The sequence below is a fragment of the Aethalodelphis obliquidens genome, unplaced genomic scaffold (genome assembly GCF_003676395.1).
Source record: "Aethalodelphis obliquidens isolate GAN/ISIS:26980383/991018 unplaced genomic scaffold, ASM367639v1 scaffold81, whole genome shotgun sequence".
Classification (NCBI taxonomy): domain Eukaryota; kingdom Metazoa; phylum Chordata; class Mammalia; order Artiodactyla; family Delphinidae; genus Aethalodelphis; species Aethalodelphis obliquidens.
The window spans coordinates 4,197,759-4,220,923 of record NW_020838025.1 but is presented as its reverse complement, the minus strand read 5'-3'; the positions used below and the strand labels follow the sequence as shown (position 1 = coordinate 4,220,923).

Below are 23,165 nucleotides of genomic sequence, written 5' to 3'. Positions count from 1 at the left end.
AGGGACAGGGAAGCCTTCGAGGAACGGGTTGGGCGGGCCGGGGAACGGTACTTTTTGGGGAGGAGGTGCTGGAGGGTGCACTCTCGCTGGCCACCGGCGTCTGGCTCCACTTCAGGCTCGGCGTTCGGCTGAGCGTCGGCGTCGGGCTCAAGCTGGGGCTGACTACGCTGGCTGAGCGGGGACGAAAGGCTTTCCATTCTTCCTCATTGCCATCTCCGAAGGCCAAAAGCTTCCATAAGTACTCCTCGCTGAACCCCCCATCCTGGTCCGCCGCCGCCGCGTCCTCCTGGTCCGCCGCCGCCGCGTCCTCCTCGTCCTCCTCGTCCTCCTCCTCGGGCTTTCTGAAGCTGTGATTAGAGTGCATTTTGGCCGCGGCGGGAGGGAAGCGGGATCGCGGCCAGCGCAGGGGACACCGGCGGGTCTAGGCCTGGGGCGCGCAAGGCCTCCTGTGCGTCCGTCTGCCTGGGCAACGGCCGGCCGCGCGGCCCCCGAGTCTGGAGATTAAAGTCGCAGGACCCTTCAGCCCGGAGGACTGGCGCTGCGGGGAGAGGGGCGGAGAGGCACGGAGCGACCATGGGGGGAACTAGGACCACTGAAAGCTCCTTTCGCACCTGCTCTCCGGAGTCTCGGAGAACCCTAGCGGCCTGCCGTGAACTGATCTTCCTTTCCAATCTCTCTCAGCTCCTTTGGAGACAGTCTTTCGAAAATTTTTTTTTTTTTTTTTTTTTTTTTTTTTGCGGTACGCGGGCCTCTCACCGCTGTGGCCTCTCCCGTTGCGGAGCACAGGCTCCGGACGCGCAGGCTCAGCGGCCATGGCTCACGGGCCCAGCCGCTCCGCAGCATGTGGGATCTTCCCGGACCGGGGCACGAACCCGTGTCCCCTGCATCGGCAGGCGGACTCCCAACCACTGCGCCACCAGGGAAGCCCTTTCAAAATTTTTTAAAATTTAAAAAATGGAGGTATGGTCGACTTACAATATTGTATTAGTTTCTACTGTACAACATAATGATTTCAATATTTTTGTAGACCATACTCCATTTAATTTTATTATAAAATATTGGGGAGCCAGTCTTTTTCTTTTTGGACTGGGGAGGGGGCGTGGCTACTAGCTATGGGCACCCGTAAGGCCTCTTGGTAGTGCTGATGCCGGCGTTTGGGTGCTTGCTGGAGCTTACAATAAAACTTTATTTACAAAAGCTGGCACTGGTCCTTGGTCGTAGTTTGCTGGCTTGGTTTTTTAAAACACTGCCTTAAATATTGTTTATCTTGATTAGTGAGATTTTTGATGCCACTTACCTTTTGCGACCGAGGTGAGTGCCTTGCTCTAGTCCAGGGTCTGATTGATGCTTGTTTCATCCATCCATCCAGGAGGTGGAAAAAGCTTGAGGCATCTGGCCACCAAGGCATCTCCTGCGTCTTTCTGGGGCTTTGTTTTCAGCTCATTGTACTTGCTACCCCCGGAGCCAGAAACCAGCTCGGGTTTGGCTGCTCATTGCTCAAAAGTCGATGGTCAAGAAGCAAGGGTAGGTGGAAAAAGAAAGGGGCTTTGTTCAGGAAGCTGGCAACCTGGGGAGGTGGCGAACTAGTGTCCCCCAAACCATCCCCCAATGGCCAGATCAGAGTGCAAGAGCCTTTAAAGGAAAGCTCCAAGGATGTGCAGGCCGGGGCTATGTGCAGAGCAGCACAGTCAGCTCTGACCATCATCTTGAAACTGGTCATGCGGTGGTCTGGTCAGCGTCATCTTGATTGTTTTAAGCACAGTAAATCTTCAGCTCCAGGATCGGTGTGTTGCCATTTTCTTGAGGCCAGTCCCTGGAATGGTGCTAGCCATAGGTTCAGTACTGCTCAGAACGGAGCAGCTTATATTATGACTACAGTCTGGTCATCATGCAGTTAGCTTTTTCCCTCTTTTGGTGGTTATAGTATCTGCAAAACAACTCAGGAACGTGTCTCAGGTATTGTTATCTATGTCCTTCAGGGAGAACTAAAGATTCTGTGACTGCTCTTTGGCTGATTTCCTGTTTATTTATTTATTTATTTTTGGCTGCGTTGGGTCTTCGTTGCTGCGCGCGGGCTTTCTCTAGTTGTGGCGAGCGGGGGCTACTCTTCGTTGCGGTGCATGGGCTTCTCATTGTGGTGGCTTCTCTTGTTGAGGAGCACAGGCTCTAGGCATGCGGGCTTCAGTAGTTGCAGCATGCGGGCTCAGTAGCTGTGGCACTCAGGCCCTAGAGCGCCGGCTCAGTAGTTGTGGCACACGGGCTTAGTTGCTCCATGGCTTGTGGGATCTTCCCAGACCAGGGATCGAATCTGTGTCCCCTGCATTGGCAGGCAGATTCTTAAGCACTGCACCACCAGGGAAGTCCCGATTTCCTGTTTAAATTGTTACCAGTTCTCTAGGTCTAATTGCTATTTTTGTCACTACATGTCTACATTCTTTCAATCATTAATTCTTGAACCAGGCTTTTGTGACTCAGGGGAGGCTCCTAGGAGACTAAAGCCTTCTTCTACAAACAAGAAACAGGGGACACAGAAGAACTTTTGTACCTGGGAGGGTCCCGCAGGATCCTGCTTGGTTTCATACTTGCTAAAATTTGTGTAAGATATTTGTATACACACAAAAAAGTATGCAGAATAATATAATGGACATCTGTTTACCTACTACTCAGACTGGAAGCTATGACTTCACCGTCCAGTTCAGCTTCTTTTGAAAAGCCTGTTAAGACTGAGAAGGGTTCCTGGTGGGAGGGATTCTGTTCCTGCTGTTTGACTTCAGCTCCGAGTAAAGGATGCCAACTGAGATTCTGTGTGGCTGAGGACATCTGGATGTTGTGAAAAGGGTCTGGATTGATCCTTATATTAAGTGACCAGGGTTAGGCCTAGAAGTCCCCTTGTATAATCTCTGCTAAATAACCCTACATTGTCCAGCCTCAGTTTCCCTGGGAGTAAATTGGGAATAATAATACTTACCCCTAAGATGTATGTGGAGACGAATACAGGGCTTTCAAGGAAGCAGAAAGTGAAAAGTTAAGAGTCGAGAATCACTAAGCAATATTTTATGATTATCAGATCAAACTAATATTTATTGAGTACTATGAGCCAGCTCTCTGCTGGGTGCTGGGCCATGAGTGAGTAGGAGAAGTGTGTCCTGCCCTCACTACCTGCCAGCAGTACCTGAGCATGGGGCAAGGGTCCGGCAAGCTCTCAGGCACTGGGACAGAACACGGCAGGTGAGAGGCACAAAATTGCCATGCACTTCAGGGAGTCGGAGAGAAAACACACAGAATATTGTTGGAAGAAGAGCTCTTGCAGGCTATTGGAGCAGTCAACACAGATGAGAGGATATTTGAGCTGCTTTGGAAGGAAGGGGAAAATGTGGGTGTTTGGAGAGGAGAGTGAAACCCATTCAAAAGCATTCCAGCTCTCCCAGGGTAGGAAAGGGGGCCAGCGCAGGGAAGTATGGGTGGAGATGTCAAGATACAATTAAGATAAATGGATTGAAAAATTACCCAACCCTTTTCTGGGCAATAAAAACATTTTGATGCTGGAAGGGATCCTAAAAGTCATGAAACTCAGCTGGCCACTTCTACTTAAAGGAAGTGGCTTGTTTGAGGAGAGGCAAGTTTGTTTGTTTCCAGAGTCCTCAGCAGAATGGGAATCAGGATGTGGGCTGGGAGAAAGCAAGGGTACAAGTGTTTATTTTCATGGCGGCCACAACCTGCTCAAAGCCACCTTCCTCCTTGCAGTCTCTGATTCCTCTCCTGGAACTGAACTGTGGTCTTCCCAGAGGACTCTTTGTCACTCCATCCAAGCACCTAGCAGGTGGTGTTATTGAGAAGGACAACAGTGACATGATGAAGGACATGGATTGGAGGAGCAAGACGACATGGGTTTAAATCCTGGCCTCCAAACTGACCAGCTGCACTACCTGGCTAAGATACCTGACTTCTCAAGGCCTCCGTCTCCACATCTGCAAAATGAAAATAATATTTTAATCTTCCTGACAAGCGCATGAAGTGGGCACTAATGTTCTTTGAAACTGGTTTATCGGCTGCTCACGAGGGTTCAATGAGTTGATATACATAATAAGTTAGAACAGCTCCTGGCACACTGTACATATTGCATGATCTGTTCACATTTTAGGGTGTTCATTGTCTGGCAATGAGAATGAAATTAAAGTTTGTGGCCAGAGGCAGCCATGTGGAGGCCCCTTTCAAAGCTTGTCATGGATCCAAAAAATAAGTGAGAAGGTTAAGAAGAGAGAGATTTCAATAGGCATAGATGATAAATACCCAAGTGTATTTATAGGCTGAGAAGGAAGCGGCAGATTGATTGGAAATTCCTTGCCAAGTCGGATTCTCCTCCACTCGTTAGCTCCCTACTGTCTGGAATTTTTTAGCAAATGAGTAACTGAATAAATGATGGCTGACCCTATAGGAATGTTACATGTGGGAAGAGCATAGAGGCGCAACATCTGTGAGCAGGGAGATATGCACAGGTTTGCTCTTTACTCTGTTTTCTGGATTATAGTTTTTATTTTCATCCTTACGTTCCAGTAAGTGCTGACAACCCACCAGGCCTTGGACATCCGAGAGCAGCTGGCCACGGGGTTAAAAGTCTTGCTTTATTTCCTAGTGCAGCTTTAATGAGGAGGGTAAGGTGTACAGCCTGTTGGTTCAGGAGAGGACCTCTGAGGGTGTCTCAGGAGTCTGGGTCGTGTTGCTATGTTCACCTTGTCCCATCAATGATGGTATCAGTGAACAGGGCAGCCAGGGTTTGGTTGGGGGCTGATTTAATAAGCTGTGGCCCTATTTCTCCAGTGATGTCTCATTAAACTCTCACCCACTCCTGTGTTCAGGTCCTACTGATGTCTTTGCAGTCCTTGAATCCACCGTGTGCCTCTCCCCTCAGGGCTTGCAGCATGTGTTCCTACTCCTGTGTGCTCTTCCCCTTGCCTCACCTGGCTAACACCTACTCGCCTTTCAGGGTTTCCAGGAGGTGCCCCCTCCCCCATCGCCCCTGATGCTACTCCCTTCAGAGATTGCACAGATCACAGGCATTTGTCTATTTGCACTCACTAGTTTCTAAGTCCCACCAGGGCAGGAAATGTATCTATTTTGTCCTCCACTGTGTTCAGAGGGCCTAGTAGATACTTAATAAAAGTAGATGGATCACATAAAAGTAAATGGGTTTTAGGTATAATTTAAAATAACCCCTAACCTCACAGGTGAACAACTCTGACTCAAAGATACTTGATGGTTTTTATCTTAGCCCAAAACTAGTTAGTGGCTGCATGGGAACTAAAACTCAAGTCACCTGGTTCCCAGGGCAATGCTATTTTCACAAAACCAGAAAAACTTCGTGTCCTTGGCGCTTTTATGATCAACCTGGGGCAATTTTTAAAAATGCAAACTTTCAGTTAAAATACACATGCAGTCTACAGTCGTAGAGAGCAAACGTATGGATACCAAGGGGGAAAGGGGGGAGGTGGGACGAATTGGGATATTGGGATTGACATATAAACACTATTGATACTATGTATAAAATAGATAACTAATGAGAACCTACTGTATAGCACAGGGATCTCTACGCAATGTTCTGGGTTGACCTAAATGGGAAGGAAATCCAAAAACGAGGGGATATATGTATACGTATAGCTGTTTCACTTTGCTGTACTGTAGAAACTAACAAAACCTTGTAAAGCAACTATACTCCAATAAAAATGTAAAAAAAATAAAACTATTGAAAGAAAAAATAAAATAAAATACACATGCAGAAAAGTGTATAAATTATAAGTGTACAGCTTGACAAATTTCATGACGTAAACACATTAGGACAAGTTTCAGTGACTAAACATTAACTAAAATATGTATAATTAATATAAGCCTCTCCATGAACTTCGTGTGAAAGTGGTCACGCTCACTGTCTTTTCCAAGTTAATCACTTAAGCCCTTACCTGCCTGGCTGGCACTATCTCAACCGCGCAGGCTGATGCCCTGAGTTTTCCAGAGAGGATAAGCCACATCCTGGTTGCTGAGTGCCCCTCGCTTGGGTTCACAAACTTACAGCTCTTATCCCATTCGGTTCCCATCATAGCTGCCCCAGACCAGGCCCCAGTACCCACCCCTCTCAGACCCAGAACCACTGTCTGCCTTCTCTCCCAGGCTCTGCCCTTGAGGAAGGAGTTTTCCCTTAAACACTCAGAGCACGAAGAATCTGAAAAGGAGGTGTGCCTTTCCCCTAGACACTGAACTTCTTGCCCTTCTGACCAGGTGAAATAGCATCTCAGAGAGACATCCCTAGGAATTCCCAGCTGCCCTCCATATGCCCTTAGGGAGTGTGGTCTTGAATAGGTGGCTACAAATTCCTTCCCTCCCCTCCTCTGTAATGTAGCTGTAACTTTGAGGCTTCTCCCCTCAACAGGTGGAGTCCATTCCTCCACCCTTTGAAGTTGGTTCTGGTCACGTGATTTGCTGTGGCCAATGGAGCATTAGCACACGTGACGTAAGCGGAAGTACAAAAGCACTCCTGCCTTGGGAGGCTTGCCTGTTTCTGTTGCTGGGAACCCCGAAGTCTCCATGTGCTGAAGCCTGGGCTAGGCTGCTGGGGCCCGGCCCAGCTATTGCAGCTGTGGGCCCTGCCTCCACCAGTCAGCCGGCCAGCCAGCTGCCTGTGAATGGGCATTCCAGCCTACCCACCAGCTGACCACAGGGAAGAACCAGCTGGCCTAGGTCAGGACCGCACAGCTGAACTCCAGAACTGTAAACGAAGTAAAATGGTGAGTGTCCTGGTTTGTTTTTAAAGTCATTACGTTTGGGGATGGTTTGTGATATGGCGATAGATGACGGAGTTAAAAGTGATCTTCTCTTCTAGCCTAGAGAGTTCAGTAGCTGAAACTTCTCTAAAGAAAGGAACAAACACACGTGTGATGCCCCTCAGGTACGGCAGGCAGCACCCTAGATACAGATGGAGATAAACACACACGCATACACATTCATGCAGGAGAGGGCTGGCTTTTTGTTTTAAATGTTAAAAACAAATTCCTCTAGGAAGCAGGAATGAATGGGGGTGGGGTGGCAGAGTGAAGAAGTCCTTTAACTTCAGCTCTATGTATACCTGTATATAGATATTTTGCAACACATGTGTATTTACAATATTACCCGAGTTATTTTGAAAAGTAAGTACACACCCATAATCACGCTGGGGAGCTTTCATGATATCCCCAACTTGTGGCCTGGAGGACTAAAGTCCCCTTCCCTCTCAGCTGTAGCCCTGTGGGGTTGCCTTTCCCTCAGGAGGTGAGAGGAACCATGCCCAAACCTGGCTCAGTATGGGAGGCCTCGCAGCAGCTGGGAAGCTCTCTGCTCCCCTTTCAGCTGCTGTGGGCACTGGTGGAAGCCGGGGTGAGCGGTGGGTGTGGGCAGCAGAGAGAAGTTGGGGAGAAGGGGATGGAGGAGGAAGTAGAAATGTGTTCTGCTGTTTCCAGATGCAAAATAACCTCAGGTCTTTGAGGGCAGTGCCTAGGGCCTTGTTCTGGTCTGTCCCGTCATCGCATTTGCTGACCCAGAAGCTCCTTCCAAATCTCACTGGATGGTGCAGTAGAAAAGTTGTGGGAGCTTAGGTTTCGAATGCAGAACAGAAAAGTTGCAAACAGTGTCTGGGCTTCCGGAGACAAAAGAAAAAGCAGGGGTTTGTGTAGGAAAAGAACATGGCTTGAGCAGAGAGGAAAATCTGATAGCTGAAGTTTTATACTAGGGATGAGTTTGATATGGAAACATTATGAAAGTTCACGTTTCCCTTGGTTTAATTTCACGATCTGTCTGCTCTGCATCTGGTACTCGTGGTTATAAAGCCTTCTGGTGGACAGTGATTGCTGAGATTTCTTCTCTCTACTCCTTCCTTGTGGAGACCCCATTTCATGGGATTTCCATCAGGAGGATCTCTCGAAACCTCTCGCCATAATCAGGGGTTGGCACATGGTTTCCTAATTCTAAAAATGAATTTCCTAATTCATTTTTAATGTATATTTTTAAATATACATTAAAAAATCTTCTCTGTCCTTCATATTTTAATATTTTTGAATTGAAATTTTCAGACTTGTCTTTTGTCTCTCTTTTTTTTTTTTTTGTGGTACACGGGCCTCTCACTGTCGTGGCCTCTCCCGTTGTGGAGCACAGGCTCTGGACGCGCAGGCTCAGCGGCCATGGCTTATGGGCCCAGCCGCTCTGCGGCATGTGGGATCTTCCCGGACCGGGGCACGAACCCTGTATCGGCAGGCGGACTCTCAACACTGCGCCACCAGGGAAGCCCGTTTTTTGTCTCCTTTAACATTGTAGGCATAGTTATGTTTAAGCCTATGTCTGAGAGCTCCCATATCCAGAATCCTCTAGGTCTGTTTCTATTGTTTCTTTTTCTGCTCATTTGTTGTTGTCGTTATTGTTCATGTAATCTTGTCACTTGGTTATTTTTTATTACATGCCAGACATTGTTATTTGAAAAAATTGTAGAAGTAATTTGAGGTTTAGGATTATGTAATCTGTCTCTGGAGAGGAATTACATTTGCTGTAGGAAGGAACCTAGAAGAGCTCGTAATGCAGGATCACCTTAATCCAATTTCAGTGATTGCCATGATTTAATGCTAGATTGCATCCCTACAAGGGTTAATCTATTTCCACTTCAACCTGTGCTTAGAATGCAGCCTTCAGTGTCCCAGTCTCAAGTGTGGGGTTACCGGCACCTCTCTCCCAGACTTGGTGGGCTTAGACTCTTATTTTTTTTTTTTATTCCCTTAGCCCATTTAAGGCTGTCAGAAATCTTGCTTGGCCTCTCAGTTGCCTCTTCTAGAATTGGCAAGTACCCAGGAAAGTAGCAAGTCCAAATGCATCTCTGGATTTCCCCCTTCTCCATTTTCTTAGTTTATTTTACCTGCCTTGCTAGCTCTTCAATGCCTGTAAGTAGATTTTTAAAATTAATTGCACCTGGCTTTCGGAGAGGTCCTCAGTGGGCAAGTTGGTCCAAATTACCTAGCCCATCAGTAGTGGAAGTAGAAGTCCTTTATGTAAAGTGGCAACTTGTTTTGGATGGGAACATATATAAAAGGTGGATATATGGGGACAAATGCATGAAATCTCAGCCTTAGGAAAGGAAATTGGATTATAACTCTAGGAAGGAAGCTCTGCGCTCTAAAGAAGGTACAGGCTAGGTTACGACAAAGAGAAATACAGTAGTTCAAACAACGTCACAGTGCGTTTATTTCTCTCTCACATAATACTTCAGAAGAAGGTAGGTTAGGTTCTTGAGGCAGCTCTGATCGAGGAGTATCTAAGGACCCAGGTTACGTCTGTCCTGTTGCTGCCCCAAAGCAATGTCGTCCTCATCATCGTAGCCAAATATCATATTAGCATTCCAGTTGGGGAGGAGGGGAAAAAGAAGAGGAAGGCAACCAGGTTTGCTTGTTTTTTAAAGATATAATCTGGAGGTCGCATGCATCACTTTCATTCATATACTCTTGGTCCAAACTAATTATTTGCAGAGCCGTATCTAGAGTCAAGACAGGATTAGATATGTAGTTTCCTGCTTGTATTAGTAGGAGAGAGAAGAGTGGAATGGATCCTGAACAATTCATAGTCTCTGTCGTGGGTCCTGGATAAGAGAGGAAGAATGACATCTCATACCCAGGATGGGCTAATGGGACAAGGAGGAGAGACACCAGTATGACTTCACACAAAAATAAGGGCACCGGGGCTTCCCTGGTGGCGCAGTGGTTGAGAGTCCACCTGCCGATGCAGGGGACACGGGTTCGTGCCCCGGTCCGGGAGGGTCCCACATGCCGTGGAGCGGCTGGGCCCATGAGCCATGGCCGCTGAGCCTGTGCGTCCGGAGCCTGTGCCCCGCAACGGGAGAGGCCACAACAGTGAGAGACCCGCGTACCACACACACACACACACACAAAATTAAGGGCGCCTGATGTCTCCGTGTGTTAGGGAGGATGAATTCGAGTGGCAGTTTTCAGATTTGAGCATGTGTCAGAATTGTCTAAAAGGCTTGTTAAAATATAGGTTGCTTGTTAGTGCCTCCCCAGAGTTTTGATTCTGTGAGTCTGGGGTAGATCTCCGAATTTTCATTTCTAACAATTATCTGATGTTGATGGTACTGGTCCAGGGATCAAACTTTGAGAACACCGCATCTTGGGCAGGACTAGCTTAGACCGGCTTTGTTTCTGAGAGTTGACAAAAAGGGGTGTGTATAACAGTAATAATATAATTGAGCACCAAGTTTTCAGTTGTAAAGTTCTGGAATCCTTCACCATGGTATTATGGACAGGATTATCCAGTCCAGACTAGGTAAACTCCTTAACATAGACGAGCATAACCATTTTACTTTTGACTTCCTAATCCCCAGTTTCTCTCTCCCTGCTAATTCCAATAGAATATCCTGGAAAGCCACTTAGAGCTCTTCACTTGAAGCATCTCTGATAAGCAGATTTCACTGTGTGTTAACTTCACTAACATATGTGCAGCATATTATTTTTGCAGCTTTTTATTTATATTTCAATGAGAATTTTATGAATATAGGTCTTGGTTCTTCAGGACAAAATGAAACATGATATATTTATTTTTTATTGGAATAAAGTTGCTTTACAATGTTGTGTTAGCTTCTGCTGTATAATGAAGTGAATCAGCTATATGTATACCTGTATCCCCTCCCTCTTGGACCTCCCTCCCATCCCCCCCTCCATCCCACCCACCTAGGTCGTCACAGAGTGGTTTATTTAGTTGCTTCCTCCTCTTTAAAAAAAAATTAGGAAAGATTGTATTTACTAAGTGAGGGACCTGAGTTTCTGTATACTCTTTATAGAATGGAATTGAGGGAATGCCCTGGCAGTCCAGTGGTTAGGACTCAGCGCTTTCACGGCCGGGGCCCGGGTCCAATCCCTGGCAGTGTGGCCAAAAAAAAAAAAAATGGAATTGAAAACAAGGACAGATCAATTTGAAAATAATTGTTTCCTGAGGAAATTACCAAAGACTGGATGGAACGGATGGAATCTATTTCCCGGCTTCATTTTTTATTATTGATTTCTACCAATTGGCTGAGCGTTGGGTGGTTTTATTTCAAATTCCAAATGGCATTTAGCAGGCAGGTAGGGAAAAGAGAGAAGGGTGATCTTTAACCCTGCAGTATGGCCGTTGACCCTGAGCGGGACATTAGGGGACACAACTGGGAAAATGGGAAGGATCCCAAGTATGAAGAGAATAAGAAGTGTGGGAAGCAAGGCCAGGGAGGAGGCCACCATTCAGGTCAACTCCCAAGCAGCACGCGGCTCACCCAGGGCAGTTCTCGCTTTCGCAAATCTAATATGGTGGAAACAAGCTGGAGGTACGGTTTGAAAGAAAAGTTGGTAAAGATCCTTATGTTCGTTTCAGAGCTAGATTACTGCAGTCATTCTGTCAGAAATCCAGGCAGAAACCCGGAATGGAGAGAAAACGTCAAGAGACCTATGCAGGAGGTCAGGTAGGACTATGGCCACCACCCAACAGTGTCTCTGAAACATTCAGGCATTTAGATATCATGCGGAGAGGTAACTGTCAATCCACTCGTTTTCTGGGCAAGCACGTTGTAGAGAAGATCAGAACAGTTTCTTGGCCGTTTCACACACTGCCTGGGCTGACCAAGTGGCTCTCCCTGGGGCTGAGGTTTTTTGGATACCCAGGCTGAATCAGGAAGGTGCTTTCTTTAAAGCTACCTATTCAAATGTCTTAACTAAACGGAAGACCTCAAATCCTGAGAAGACTCAAGACTCTTTTCCTCTGAAAAGCGGTGCCTCTTAAACGCCTTTCTTAGAGTCTGGGGTTATTGCCTTTGTAGGAACAATGCAAAAACCTATTGCTGCTTTGCATCTCAGAATGTATGTACTTACTTCACTAACCTGATAAAGGAACTTGAACTTGAAAGATGGCTGTGGGAAGTATTAAGAAGTATTTTTTCCAAATATATATGTCCTTTATAGAATGTTCTTTTAAAAATTATTATTAAAGCACATATTCGTGACCTCCCCAGGAACCGCCCCTTTTGTCCAGCCCTCCCCTACTTCCAGTCACTACTCACCCTCAAGGGGAATCCCTGTCTTGATATCTAACAGCATTGATTAGTTTTGTCAGTTTTGTCCTTTATGTAAGTAGAATCATAGAACATATACTCTTTTGTATCTGGCTTCTTTCATTTTTATCACTGTGTGTAGTTGTGGATTGTATATTCTCATTGCTGTAAGTATTCATTGTCTGCATATACCAGTTTGTTTACTGATTATTCTGTGGATGGATTTTGAGGTAGCTTCCAATTTGAGGTTATTATGAGTCACGCTGCTGTGAACTTTCTAGTTTATGACTTTTGGTAAGCACACGTTCACATTCTGTTGGTACTTTTTTTAAAATTAACTTTTATTGGAGTATAGTTGATTTACAATGTTGTGTTAGTTTCTGCTGTACAGCAAAGTGAATCAGTGATACATATGCATATATCCACTCTTATTTATTTTTTAAATTTTAAAAAATATTTATTATTTATTTATTTTGGCTGCACTGGTTCTTAGTTGTGGCAGACTTCTTAGTTGTGGCATGTGGACTCTTAGTTGCAGCATGCATGTGGGATCTAGTTCCCCGACCAGGGGTCGAACCTGGGCCCCCTGCATTGGCAATGTGGAGTATTATCCACTGGACCACCAGGGAAGTCCACCACTCTTTTTATGATTCTATTCACATATAGGTCATTACAGAGTATTGAGTAGAGTTCCCTGTGCTCTACAGCAGGTTTCTTATTAGTTATCTATTTTATATATAGTAATGAGTATATGTCAATCCCAATCTCCCAATTTATCCTTCCCCCTTCCCTTGGCATTTTATTTATTTTAAAAAATATTTATTTATTTATTTATTTGGCTGCACCGGGTCTTAGTTGCGGCACGCAGGATCTTCATTGCCACGTGTGGGATCTTCGTTGCGGCAGGTGGGATCTAGTTCCCTGAGCAGGGATCGAACCCGGGCCCACTGCATTGGGAGAGCACAGTCTTAGCCATTGGACCACCAGGGACGTCCCAGGCACTTTATTTTAATTGTAGAAATAGTTTACCGTTGCCAACATCCTCTTTGAGTCAGGAATTATATGGTAGGTGCTGTGAAGAATTAAAAGGCAGCAAATGGGTGTCTCTAATGGCAAAGCTCAGGTGAGGGGTGAAAATAGTCAGTGTGGCTTTGGAATCCTGCATTGGCAAAGTAACTCAATCCAAACCTCAGCTCTTCCCATATATGCTTTTATTTAACACTCCAACGGAAGTTCCATTTTCTCTCCATTTTACAGATGAGAAAACTGAGGCATAAAGAGGCCAAATACCCTGATCCAAGCCACACAGGCAGCAAATGGAGAAGCCAGAATTGAACCCAGGTGGTCTAGCTCTAGAAGCCAGACCACTTGGGTTGTCACTCAGCTTTGTTGCCTTTCTGTATCTTCATCTTCCCATCTCTACCAGTAGGATGGATTCTTCTCATTCACATTTAAATATGCCTCATCTTACCATCTTAAATTCAACTCTCCCTTGACCTCACATCTCCTTCCAGCTACTCCCCCTCTTCTGCTCTTTACCTCCATAGTTCTTGAAGGAGTTGCCTACTAGCATCATCTCTGTTTCCTCACCTCCCACACACCCCTCACCTCACTCCAGCCTGGCTTCAGCCCCTACTGCCCAGCCATGTTAGATCTTGCTGAGGTCAGCAATGACCTCTGTAGCTAAATTCAATGCATGTCATGTTATACATCTCGGTAGTTTCCAATATTGTTGATCACTAGCTCCTCGAAACTGTCTTATCTCTTGACTTGAATAACTTTCCCATTTCTCATCCTACCGGTTTACTCTCTCCACAGCCTCCCTCTTCTGCTGGCAAATCCTCTTCCTGTATGACCTTTAAATATTGCAGTAATACATGGGCTCCCTCATCCCTGCGCTCCCTTCTCTTCTAATTCTATACCTTTACCCTTAAAAAGCTCATCTTGGGCTTCCCTGGTGGCATAGTGGTTAAGAATCTGCCTGCCAATGCAGGGGACATGGGTTCGAGCCCTGGTCCGGGAAGATCCCACAGGCTGCGGAGCACCTAAGCCTGCAAGCCGCAACTACTGAGCCCACATATCACAACTACTGAAGCCCGCACGCCTAGAGCCCGTGCTCCGCAACAAGAGAAGCCACCGCAATGAGAAGCCCGCGCACCGCAATGAAGAGTAGCCCCACTCGTCGCAACTAGAGAAAGCCCGCATGCAGCAACGAAGACCCAGTGCAGCCAATAAATAAATAAGTAAATAAATTTATATATATAAAAAAAAGCTCATCTCCACCCAAGGCCGCATTTACCATCAACACCCTGAGTATCCCACATGGGTACCTCTAGCTTGGCTCTTTCCTCTGAGTTCCTCTGGTGTTTCCTGGGCACCTAACTTTAGCTTCTCAGCGATGAACTCATGATCTCTCTCATCCCCACCCTGCTCCCTCCCTGGGGTTTCCATGATCAAGTCTATGGCTCCATCTTCTATCCAACTGCAGAGTCATCCTTGACTGTGCCACTTCCTAGCCCCCCAATCTAATTATTCACCAAGTTTCTTTAACATTTCTCCTAATTATCTCTCACGTCTCTCTACTGTTTCCAGCCCTAGACTTAAGTTACCTTTCTCTCTGGCCTGGAATAGTCAAAATCGCTTCCTGAAAGGTCTGCTTACAGCCCCTCTTTGCATTCTTCAAATTTCACCCAGAGCCATCATTGGAAATCCTATCCTATCCAGTTCTAGCACCTGCTCCCCAACTTAAAACCCTTTAAAAAAAAAGGACTTCTTGGGCTTCCCTGGTGGCGCAGTGGTTGAGAGTCCGTCTGCCAACGCAGGGGACACGGGTTCGTGCCCCGGTCCGCGAGGATCCCACATGCCGCGGAGTGACTGGGCCCGTGAGCCATGGCCACTGAGCCTGCGCGTCCAGAGCCTGTGCTCCGCAACGGGAGAGGCCACAGCAGTGAGAGGCCCACGTACCACAAAACAAACAAACAAAAAATGACTTCTTGTTGTTCTTGGGGAAAAGGTTGAAACCCTGAACACTAGTCGTAGTGCTTTGCGTGACCTGGCTCTCTTTGCCAGCCTCTCCTCACCTCAGTGTCTGCACCCAGTCTTCACACCGAGACACACAGTAATCAAACTGGCAAAAATTAAAGACAAAGAAAAATTATTGAAAGCAGCGAGGGAGAAACGGCAAATAACATGCAAGGGAACTCCTGTAAGGTTAACAGCTGATTTCTCGGAGGAAACTACAAGCCAGAAGGGAGTGGCATGACGTATTTAAAGTGATGAAGGGGGAGAGCCCGACGAAGTCAGGACCCTCTGTTATATGTCTCACAGCCTCCGTTACCTCTCTTTCACAGAGATTTTCATGACTGTAATGATTTCATTATGTAAATAGTTGCTTAGTCGGTCTCCCCTGATAGACTGTTGAACTCCAGGAGGACAGAAACTGCCCCTGTGTGGCTGTCCGCCCCATTCCCAGCACCCAGAGCAGTCTCTTCCCTCTAACAGGGACTCAAATAAAAGAATAAATGAATGACTTGCCATCTTCAGAATTTTCAACTCCATCTCCTCTGATTATTCCTTACTCATATTTTATCTGGGGTGTTTAGACTATTAATAAAAGTAAAACTAGATTAATTTGGCCTTTGTGGCTACTGTATTACTAGTATCAGAAAAAGTGATTTTATACACTCAACATCATTAGTCATCAGAGACACACAAAACAAAACCACAGTGAGACACTACTTCACATTCACTAAGCTGACGACAGTAAAAAAAGACATGTGTTGGGCTTCCCTGGTGGCGCAGTGGTTGAGAGTCCGCCTGCCGATGCAGGGGACACGGGTTCGTGCCCCGGTCTGGGAAGATCCCACATGCCGCGGAGCGGCCGTGCCCGTGAGCCATGGCCGCCGAGCCTGCGCGTCCGGAGCCTGTGTTCCGCAACAGGAGAGGCCACAGCAGTGAGAGGCCCCCATACCGCTAAAAAAAAAAAAAAAAAAAAAAAAATTGTGTTGGGAAGAATATGCAGAAATCGAACTCTCAGATGCACTTATGGGAATGAAAAACGGTGCAGCCACTTTGGAAAACAGTCTGGCAGTTCCTTGATATGTTAAACGCGGAGTCACCATATGACCCAGAAATTCCACTCCTAGGTATGTGCCCAAGAGAAATGAAAGCATATGTTCACATAAAAACTTGTACATGAATGTTCATATCAACATTATTCATAATATATTTTTGACTCTTCATAAGAGTCAAAAAGTGGAAACAACCTAAGTGTTCATATACTGATAAATGGGTAACTAAAATGTGGCATATCTATACAATGGAATATTATTCAGCAATATAAAGAAATACAGTACTTACACATGCTACAACATGGATGAACCTTGAAAACATTACGCCCAGTGAAAGAAGCCCGTCACAAAGGCCCATGTGTTGTGTGATTCCATCTTTATGAAATGTAGCATAGACTAAATAGACAAACGTACAGAGATCGTTAGTAGATCAGTGGTCGTCTAGGATCAGTAGGGTTTGGGGAAATGGGGAGTGACTGCCTGTGCGTATGTGGTTTCTTTAAGGAGTGATGGAAATGATCTAAAATTAATTATGGTGTTGCACGTCTCTGTGAACTTACTAAAAGCCATTGAATTGTGCCCTTTAACTGGGAGAATTATATGGGATGTGAATTATATCTCAATAAAGCTGCTAAAAGAAAAAAAGATGGTTTACTTTTGAGGGTAAACTGAAAGCACACCACCCAGACATTACTAACAATTAAACAACAGTATGGAGCGCTGACCATGCCTTCTGCATGTGGTTTTTCACTCCAGTGTCCTTGCTCTGTATATCATGTGCCCCTTCGCTTTGTTTTTTTATTTATTTTTATTTATTTATTTTTGGCTGTGCTGGGTCTTCGTTTCTGTGTGAGGGCTTTCTCTAGTTGTGGCGAGCGGGGGCCACTCTTCATCGCGGTGCGCGGGCCTCTCACTGTCGTGGCCTCTCTTGGTGCGGAGCACAGGCTCCAGACGCGCAGGCTCAGTAGTTGTGGCTCACGGGCCCAGTTGCCCCGTGGCATGTGGGATCTTCCCAGACCAGGTCTTGAACCCGTGTCCCCTTCATTGGCAGGCAGATTCTCAACCACTGCGCCACCAGGGAAGCCCCCGCCCCTTTGCTTTGTTTTGATGGGACATCTTATGTCCGTCCCCTCCCTTGAATTCAAGACACTGCACGAGCTCAGAGTGACAACTTGTTCTCGCCCTTAGATTATTATGAGGACTAAATGGGTTAATATATGCAATGCACTTAGCATTGTGCCTCGCACATGGGAAGTGTACAATAAATATTATTTGTTATTATTATCCCAACCAAAAACTAGCAAATTTTATGTGGTTACAGAAAATATAGAGCCATGACTTATGTTTTGCAATTGAAGTGGCGGTTCTTTGAGTGCTTTTGACGGTTCTATCACACGTCCGATACACTTATTTTTTCCTTCTGGGAAGTTGAGGGACCCAGACCTACCTCCACCCTATCCTCACCCTTTCCTCACCCTGTTACAACAGGGTGCAATAATGTGGATGAACACTAGGGGGAGACATGCAATTGCAGTTAAAAATCACACTTGAAACTCAGACCATAAAAAGACCTAAGCTGTCTAGTGTCAAAGGAAAGTGAAATGTCTTCCTTTAATATAGTATCTTATGGTACTCTTCTATAGGAGGAAAAGGTTATTATTATATCAGAGGGGTGTTGCTTCCGGAAGGATGGCTGCAGCATTACTCAGATTCTACCTATGTGCGCCTGCATAAAGAGGGTGTACAACCATTTCCTCACATGCTACACGCCGTGTATCAGTTCTCTTGAGGACACTTAGCTTCTCTTGTGAGTTGGTCCTGCTTATGGGAAGTATTTGAGAGCCCACATTACTATAGTGCTGCCTTTCAAAGCACTTTAACATAATATCTGGTCTCTGGGAGGCCCAGCTGTGCTTCAAATCCTAGACTTCCCTGAGATTGCTGATGAGTTTCTGTTGAGGTGTATGTGTCCCCACTTGAGATGAGTCCTGCAAGGGCAGGGACCATATCCCCTCTTCATCTTTGTGTCCTCAGAAGTTTGCAGTGCTTGGCATGTCCCACTGAAGCTGGGTAAGTGTCTCCTGGACCAAACTGCTCCATGAGCTGAAGCTCGAAAAAGAGGGAAATGAGGACCACCTTATGCATGAGCAATGGGACTCCCTCCAGTGAAGTTTCTTTAATTATTTTTTCTATGCTCTAAAAGCAGTTCATGCTCGGACTTCCCTGGATGTCCAGTGGTTAAGACTCTGAACTTCCAATGCAGGGGTTGTGGGTTTGATCCCTTGTCGAGGAACTAGGGTCCCACATGCCACGTGGTACGGCCACAAAACAAAACAAAACCAAACAAAAAGCAGTTCATGCTCGTAAGGAAAAAGCAAGCGAAAAGAACACAAATTACTCACAATCGCATCTACCCAAACCCTGGGATACCACAGATTCCTTTTACCTTGCCTCAAAGCATAAAATATAAATATATGTGTGTGTGTGTGTGTGTGTATACATATATAGAGTGTTTATATTTATGGCAGCATGGAACATAGGATTCCATTACATGATGGTATTATCTTTGTTTAACTAATCCCACCCCCCCTTTGGGAATTCAGGTTATTTCTAAATTTTTGGTCTTTTAGAGAGCAGCCTAGTGAATAACCTTGTAGCAAAATCTTATCCCACATTTTTTGTTAGTTCCTTAGGATAAATTCCCAGAAGCAGAATTGCTGGGTGATGGGTAATTTACATTGTCACCAACAGTGACGGTGCCCTTGATCAGATGAAAAGTTTTAATTAAACATCACACAGAACTCTATAATCTTGTCTCGGTAGTGTCACCACCACTCAAAACATTAGTGAACTCTGTGTTTGGTGATCCAGGCTGTGACTCACACAAGAAACTAAATCTTAATCCCTCATCTTGCCTTTGATCTTGGACTACTCAGGAAAATCTGATTTACCACAAAAAGACAAAGAAAGCAACCCTGGAGGATATTCACATAAATGTGCCACCAGAGTCAGGAGGTAAGATAAAGAAATGCTTCCTACAGTGGAGCAGGGAACACATCAGAGCATGTGTTAGGGGGCCGCAGAGCTTTCAGTGTATGTATACTGATAGAATTATTTAAAAAGCCATGTCATCGCACCTCATGCACTCTCCAGGTGCAACTCTCTTGATGCTTTTCCAATTTGAAGGTTTTTTTTTTTCACCTATCTTTTTTCTAAGTTCCTTTTTTTTTTTTTTTTTAAATTTGGATGGAATTGGCTGGTTCCCCATCATCTGAAGACCCCTTCTGGGTTGCAACAAGGAAGGCTCTCTTAACTGGTTTCTTCCTTAAAGGTTCCCAAGCTTCTCTTTCTTTAGATCTGAAAGATATGCTTAAATAAAGAACTGAACGTTTCAAAATGTATTTTTAGGGATTTCTTCATGGACGGGTAGAGAGAGACGGCAGCACCCAACTGGGGCTTAGTGTTTCTTTATGGAGGGGATTAGGTGTGGCTCTTGATTGATGGCAGTAGGGTAGAGGACCTGCACTGGTTTTTACTATGATTATATGTTTATTTGGTGAGGTCTTGGTGAAGAGCTGTTATTTTATGGAGGAAGGGGGCTGAAACTAACTCAAGCCACCCATTGGTGCGGCCATGTTATTGCCGTATCGCAAAGAAATCCTCAGTGGCTCTCGGTAGCCTACCAAATAAAGCTGTACTGCCTGGGCTGATGTTCAAGGCCGTCTACAACATAACCTTCACCCTACTTCTCCAGCCTTAACATCCCCTACTCCTTGTACAGACCTGTGTGGATGCTCCACATCTTCTGGCCCAGCTCCTTTCTCTCGCCGCTGCTGTGGCAGCCAGCTTGTGGCCCGACAGCTCTCACTTGAGCTGCACAGAGACTCTTTCATTTTCTGCCTGACAACTCCCTGACTCTGCAGTGTGGACACGCTGGTCACCTGGTTGCCTTCTGGACGTGTGAGGGACTGACCCTGCTGCGGGGCAGCCTCCGATGACTGGGGGATGGGAACTGGAGGGTGAGGACCACCCCCCGCCTGCCCCATCTGTCAGCTGGGCGGTTCCGAGGTCCCTTCACACAGCTCCTCAGAAGTGCCCGTGGCACTGTGCCCCAGACGCCCACAGTGGTGAGCAGCTGCTAGCCCACCCTCCACCCGCGTGCTGGCCTTCCCTCCTTGCTTGTTCCCCTCTCCCCGCACCTCACCCCTGTTCCCCGGGATCGTTTCCCCAAACACATGGCACTGAAGCCTCTTCTCGTGCTCTGCTTGCTGGGGGAGGGGGGCGGACAACAGTCCCCGTCCTTTTTTCTGATCATGTTCTTTGGTCTCGTCTCTTCATTTCTTTAATACTCACGCAGGGAACGTCTAGAATGTTCCTCGTCTGGGGAAGGGCCCCAAATAGAAAAAGGAATCGGACCCAGGCCTTGCTCTTGAGGCGATAGGACATCTGAGATAGTTTGGGCTATCTGGGGAGGTTTTCTCCAGAATGCCTTTTAAAGGATGAGTGGGAATGAGTTTGCTGGGACACAGTGGAGGAAGACTTTCTGGGCGGAGGGAATGGTTTGGGCGGAGATGGCAGGTGGTGAACACGGTGTGTTTGGGGACCTGGAAGCTGAGCGAGACTGGAGTGGGGGGCACCCAAGGAGTGTGCACCGAGGGATCTGCCATGCCCCACGAGGGCAGAGAGGGCCCTGCGTGGCTCCTTACATGTCCCCGGCCCGGTTCTGTCCTTCTGGGAGGTCCCACCCTGGCTGTGGCTGACCAGGGGTGGGCGCCTGCAGGGGTGGCCTTGGCATGAGCCTGAGCCTCTGCGGGGGTCCCCGGGAAGCTGAGTATCCCCTCACCCAGGCCATCCTGCCCCTGTGTCCTGCCCCAGGGAGAGGCTCTGGAATAGCTGGGAGGCCGGGGAGGGACCATCCTTCACCCACCACAAGAACACCCTGGAGCAGGCTGTGTGATCTCCTGCTTGTGTGTGGCTCTGTTTTCTTTGCCATGAAACAATCCTGCCCTGGGGCTGTGGAGGTCTTTCCCCTGAGCCCATCCCGCTGTGGTAAACATGCAGCTCCTGACTCAGGGACGGGCTGGTGACTCAGGGCTCACTGGTGGCTTCCCCATCAATCAGACCCTTTTTTGGGGACTTTAAAGGACACACAGGGAAGGCAGCAGACAGAAGCAATGAGGACGAGAAAAGGTGAGCAGAGAGAAGCAGGGCTGCTGGTGGCAGGACGAGTGGAGAGATCGTGCCTGAGTCCCGATGATGTGGCCATATCAGGAGCTGTGAGGTAGTGAGGGATCCCCGGAGGGGCCTGGAGGGTCTTTTTGTTTTGGAACTACACCCCAGACTCCAGAAACTTTGTAGGGCTGGACCTGTGCTCCCTGGAGCAAAAATAGACACACCTACTTCCCTGGTCCCTTACACATCCTAACAGAGTGGCGTCCGGCGCTGCCCTGCCTGGGTCTGAATGTTGCCCCATTGCTTACTACTGTGTGAAGTTAGGCAAGTTATTGACCTCTCTGTGCCTCAGTTTCCGCCTCTGTAAACAGGGCTAATACTGGTGTCTGCCTCAGAGGGCTGTTGTGAGGACTGGGTGAGTGAATGCATATAATATGCAGAGAAGAGGCGGGCACGTGTGAAGCGCTCTGTAACCAGGTGGCAGCCCGGGTCTGGGGGGAACACTCAGCTGGGTAACTGAGGTGGGTGTAAGGGATCATTTACACAGGTGTGGTTCAGAGGCGGGGACGCTGACAGAATGGTACCTGCAGGAAGCCGGTTCCATTCCTGGGCCTGATGGGGTGAGGGGAAGGGGCAGTCACGAGCCAGCTGGCAGACTCAGGCGAGGGTGGCAGGACAGCAACTGTGGGCTCTGGCCAGGAGTGCCGCTGGGCCAGCCCGCCCTGCAGGGCGGGAGTGGAGGGGATGCATACCCCCGAGCCCCTCTCCTCGCCCGCTCTGATCTCCTGCCCCTACCCCGCAAAGGCCAATCCAACAGGGGGACAAAGGGCAAGGCGTTTAGGAGGATGCAGAACCCAGAGGGCGGCCTGCCAGGGCCCAGGGCAGTTGCGGAAGGGTGGGGAGTGGAAGGGCAGCCCTTGGCGTCTGTCCAGCACCAGTGCCGGCTAGGGTGGCTGTGACTGTTGTGACCATGAATGCCTGTCACTTGAAGACTTGACAAATCTTCATCCCTTGCAAGGAGAGCCACAGAGCACACAGTGTGCTGCGCTGCGACAGCTGGTCTCCCTCACTCGCTGGGCAACCGTTGGTGCAGGGAGGACAGAGGCCGCTCCTGCTTTCTGTCCTGCGCCCGGGAGAAGCATCTGGCCTTTTTGTTTACATCGCGAGCTGTTGGATGCCCCCTGGAGCTGTACTTAGGGATGAAGACTCTCGCAACCAATGCCGCACTGTGTTTATCTATTGAAGGTTATTTTACCAAGAGGCCGCCCCCCACCCCGGAAGTTTAAAACAAGATAAAAGAGCAAAACTCATATACGAACTGTGCTGGTGGGTTTTTCTTCCCCCGCTCTCAGGGCAGCTGGCCTGCTACAGGAAGCAGCTGAAACTCCAGGGACAGGAGCAAAAAAGCAACTTTGGGCTCGGAATGCTGAGTCATGGAGAGCAGGTGCTGGCTGCTGTGGGGAAGTGATTACAGAAGGAAGAATGCTGCGTGTGTGTGAATGTTTACATTTGACACATATTGGGGGGGGGCGGGGGGGGGGGGAGGAGGGCGGGGGTGAGTTGAAGGCGGTGCCTGCTTTGGATCAGGGAGGAGGCCAGGCCCGGACCAGGCTCCTCCCTGGGGCCCATCTTTACTCAGCCGGGTTGTGCCAGCCCCTGGGCTTCCCTGAGCTCACTGACTGTCACAACATCCCTGTGAAGTAGGTGTCGCCCCCGTGGGCCAGACGAGGGCAAAGCCATCGGTCACCAGGGATGTCTGTATTTGAGCCCAGGTGTACACCTCCAGAGGCTGGGTTCTCTGTCATTCAGGCCGAATTTTGGCCCTTTCT

At 47.5% G+C, this 23,165-nt stretch overlaps 1 protein-coding gene and 1 long non-coding RNA gene across 2 annotated transcripts in view; both read right to left on the bottom strand.

Moving 5' to 3' along the window:
- ERICH6 (glutamate rich 6) overlaps positions 1-364 on the bottom strand; it is a 34,012-nt gene extending 33,648 nt beyond the window's left edge. The window contains exon 1 of the mRNA XM_027092831.1: positions 52-364. Coding sequence (XP_026948632.1) covers positions 52-364 — 313 coding nt within the window. The remainder of the gene's footprint in view (positions 1-51) is intronic.
- Positions 365-9,238: 8,874 nt separating this feature from the next.
- LOC113612713 (uncharacterized) lies at positions 9,239-22,852 on the bottom strand. The gene is made up of 3 exons (XR_003429939.1): positions 22,656-22,852; positions 16,454-16,560; positions 9,239-9,538 (listed from the first exon to the last, which is right to left on the bottom strand). It is a non-coding gene; the product is annotated as an uncharacterized LOC113612713 (long non-coding RNA).
- Positions 22,853-23,165: the final 313 nt, after the last annotated feature.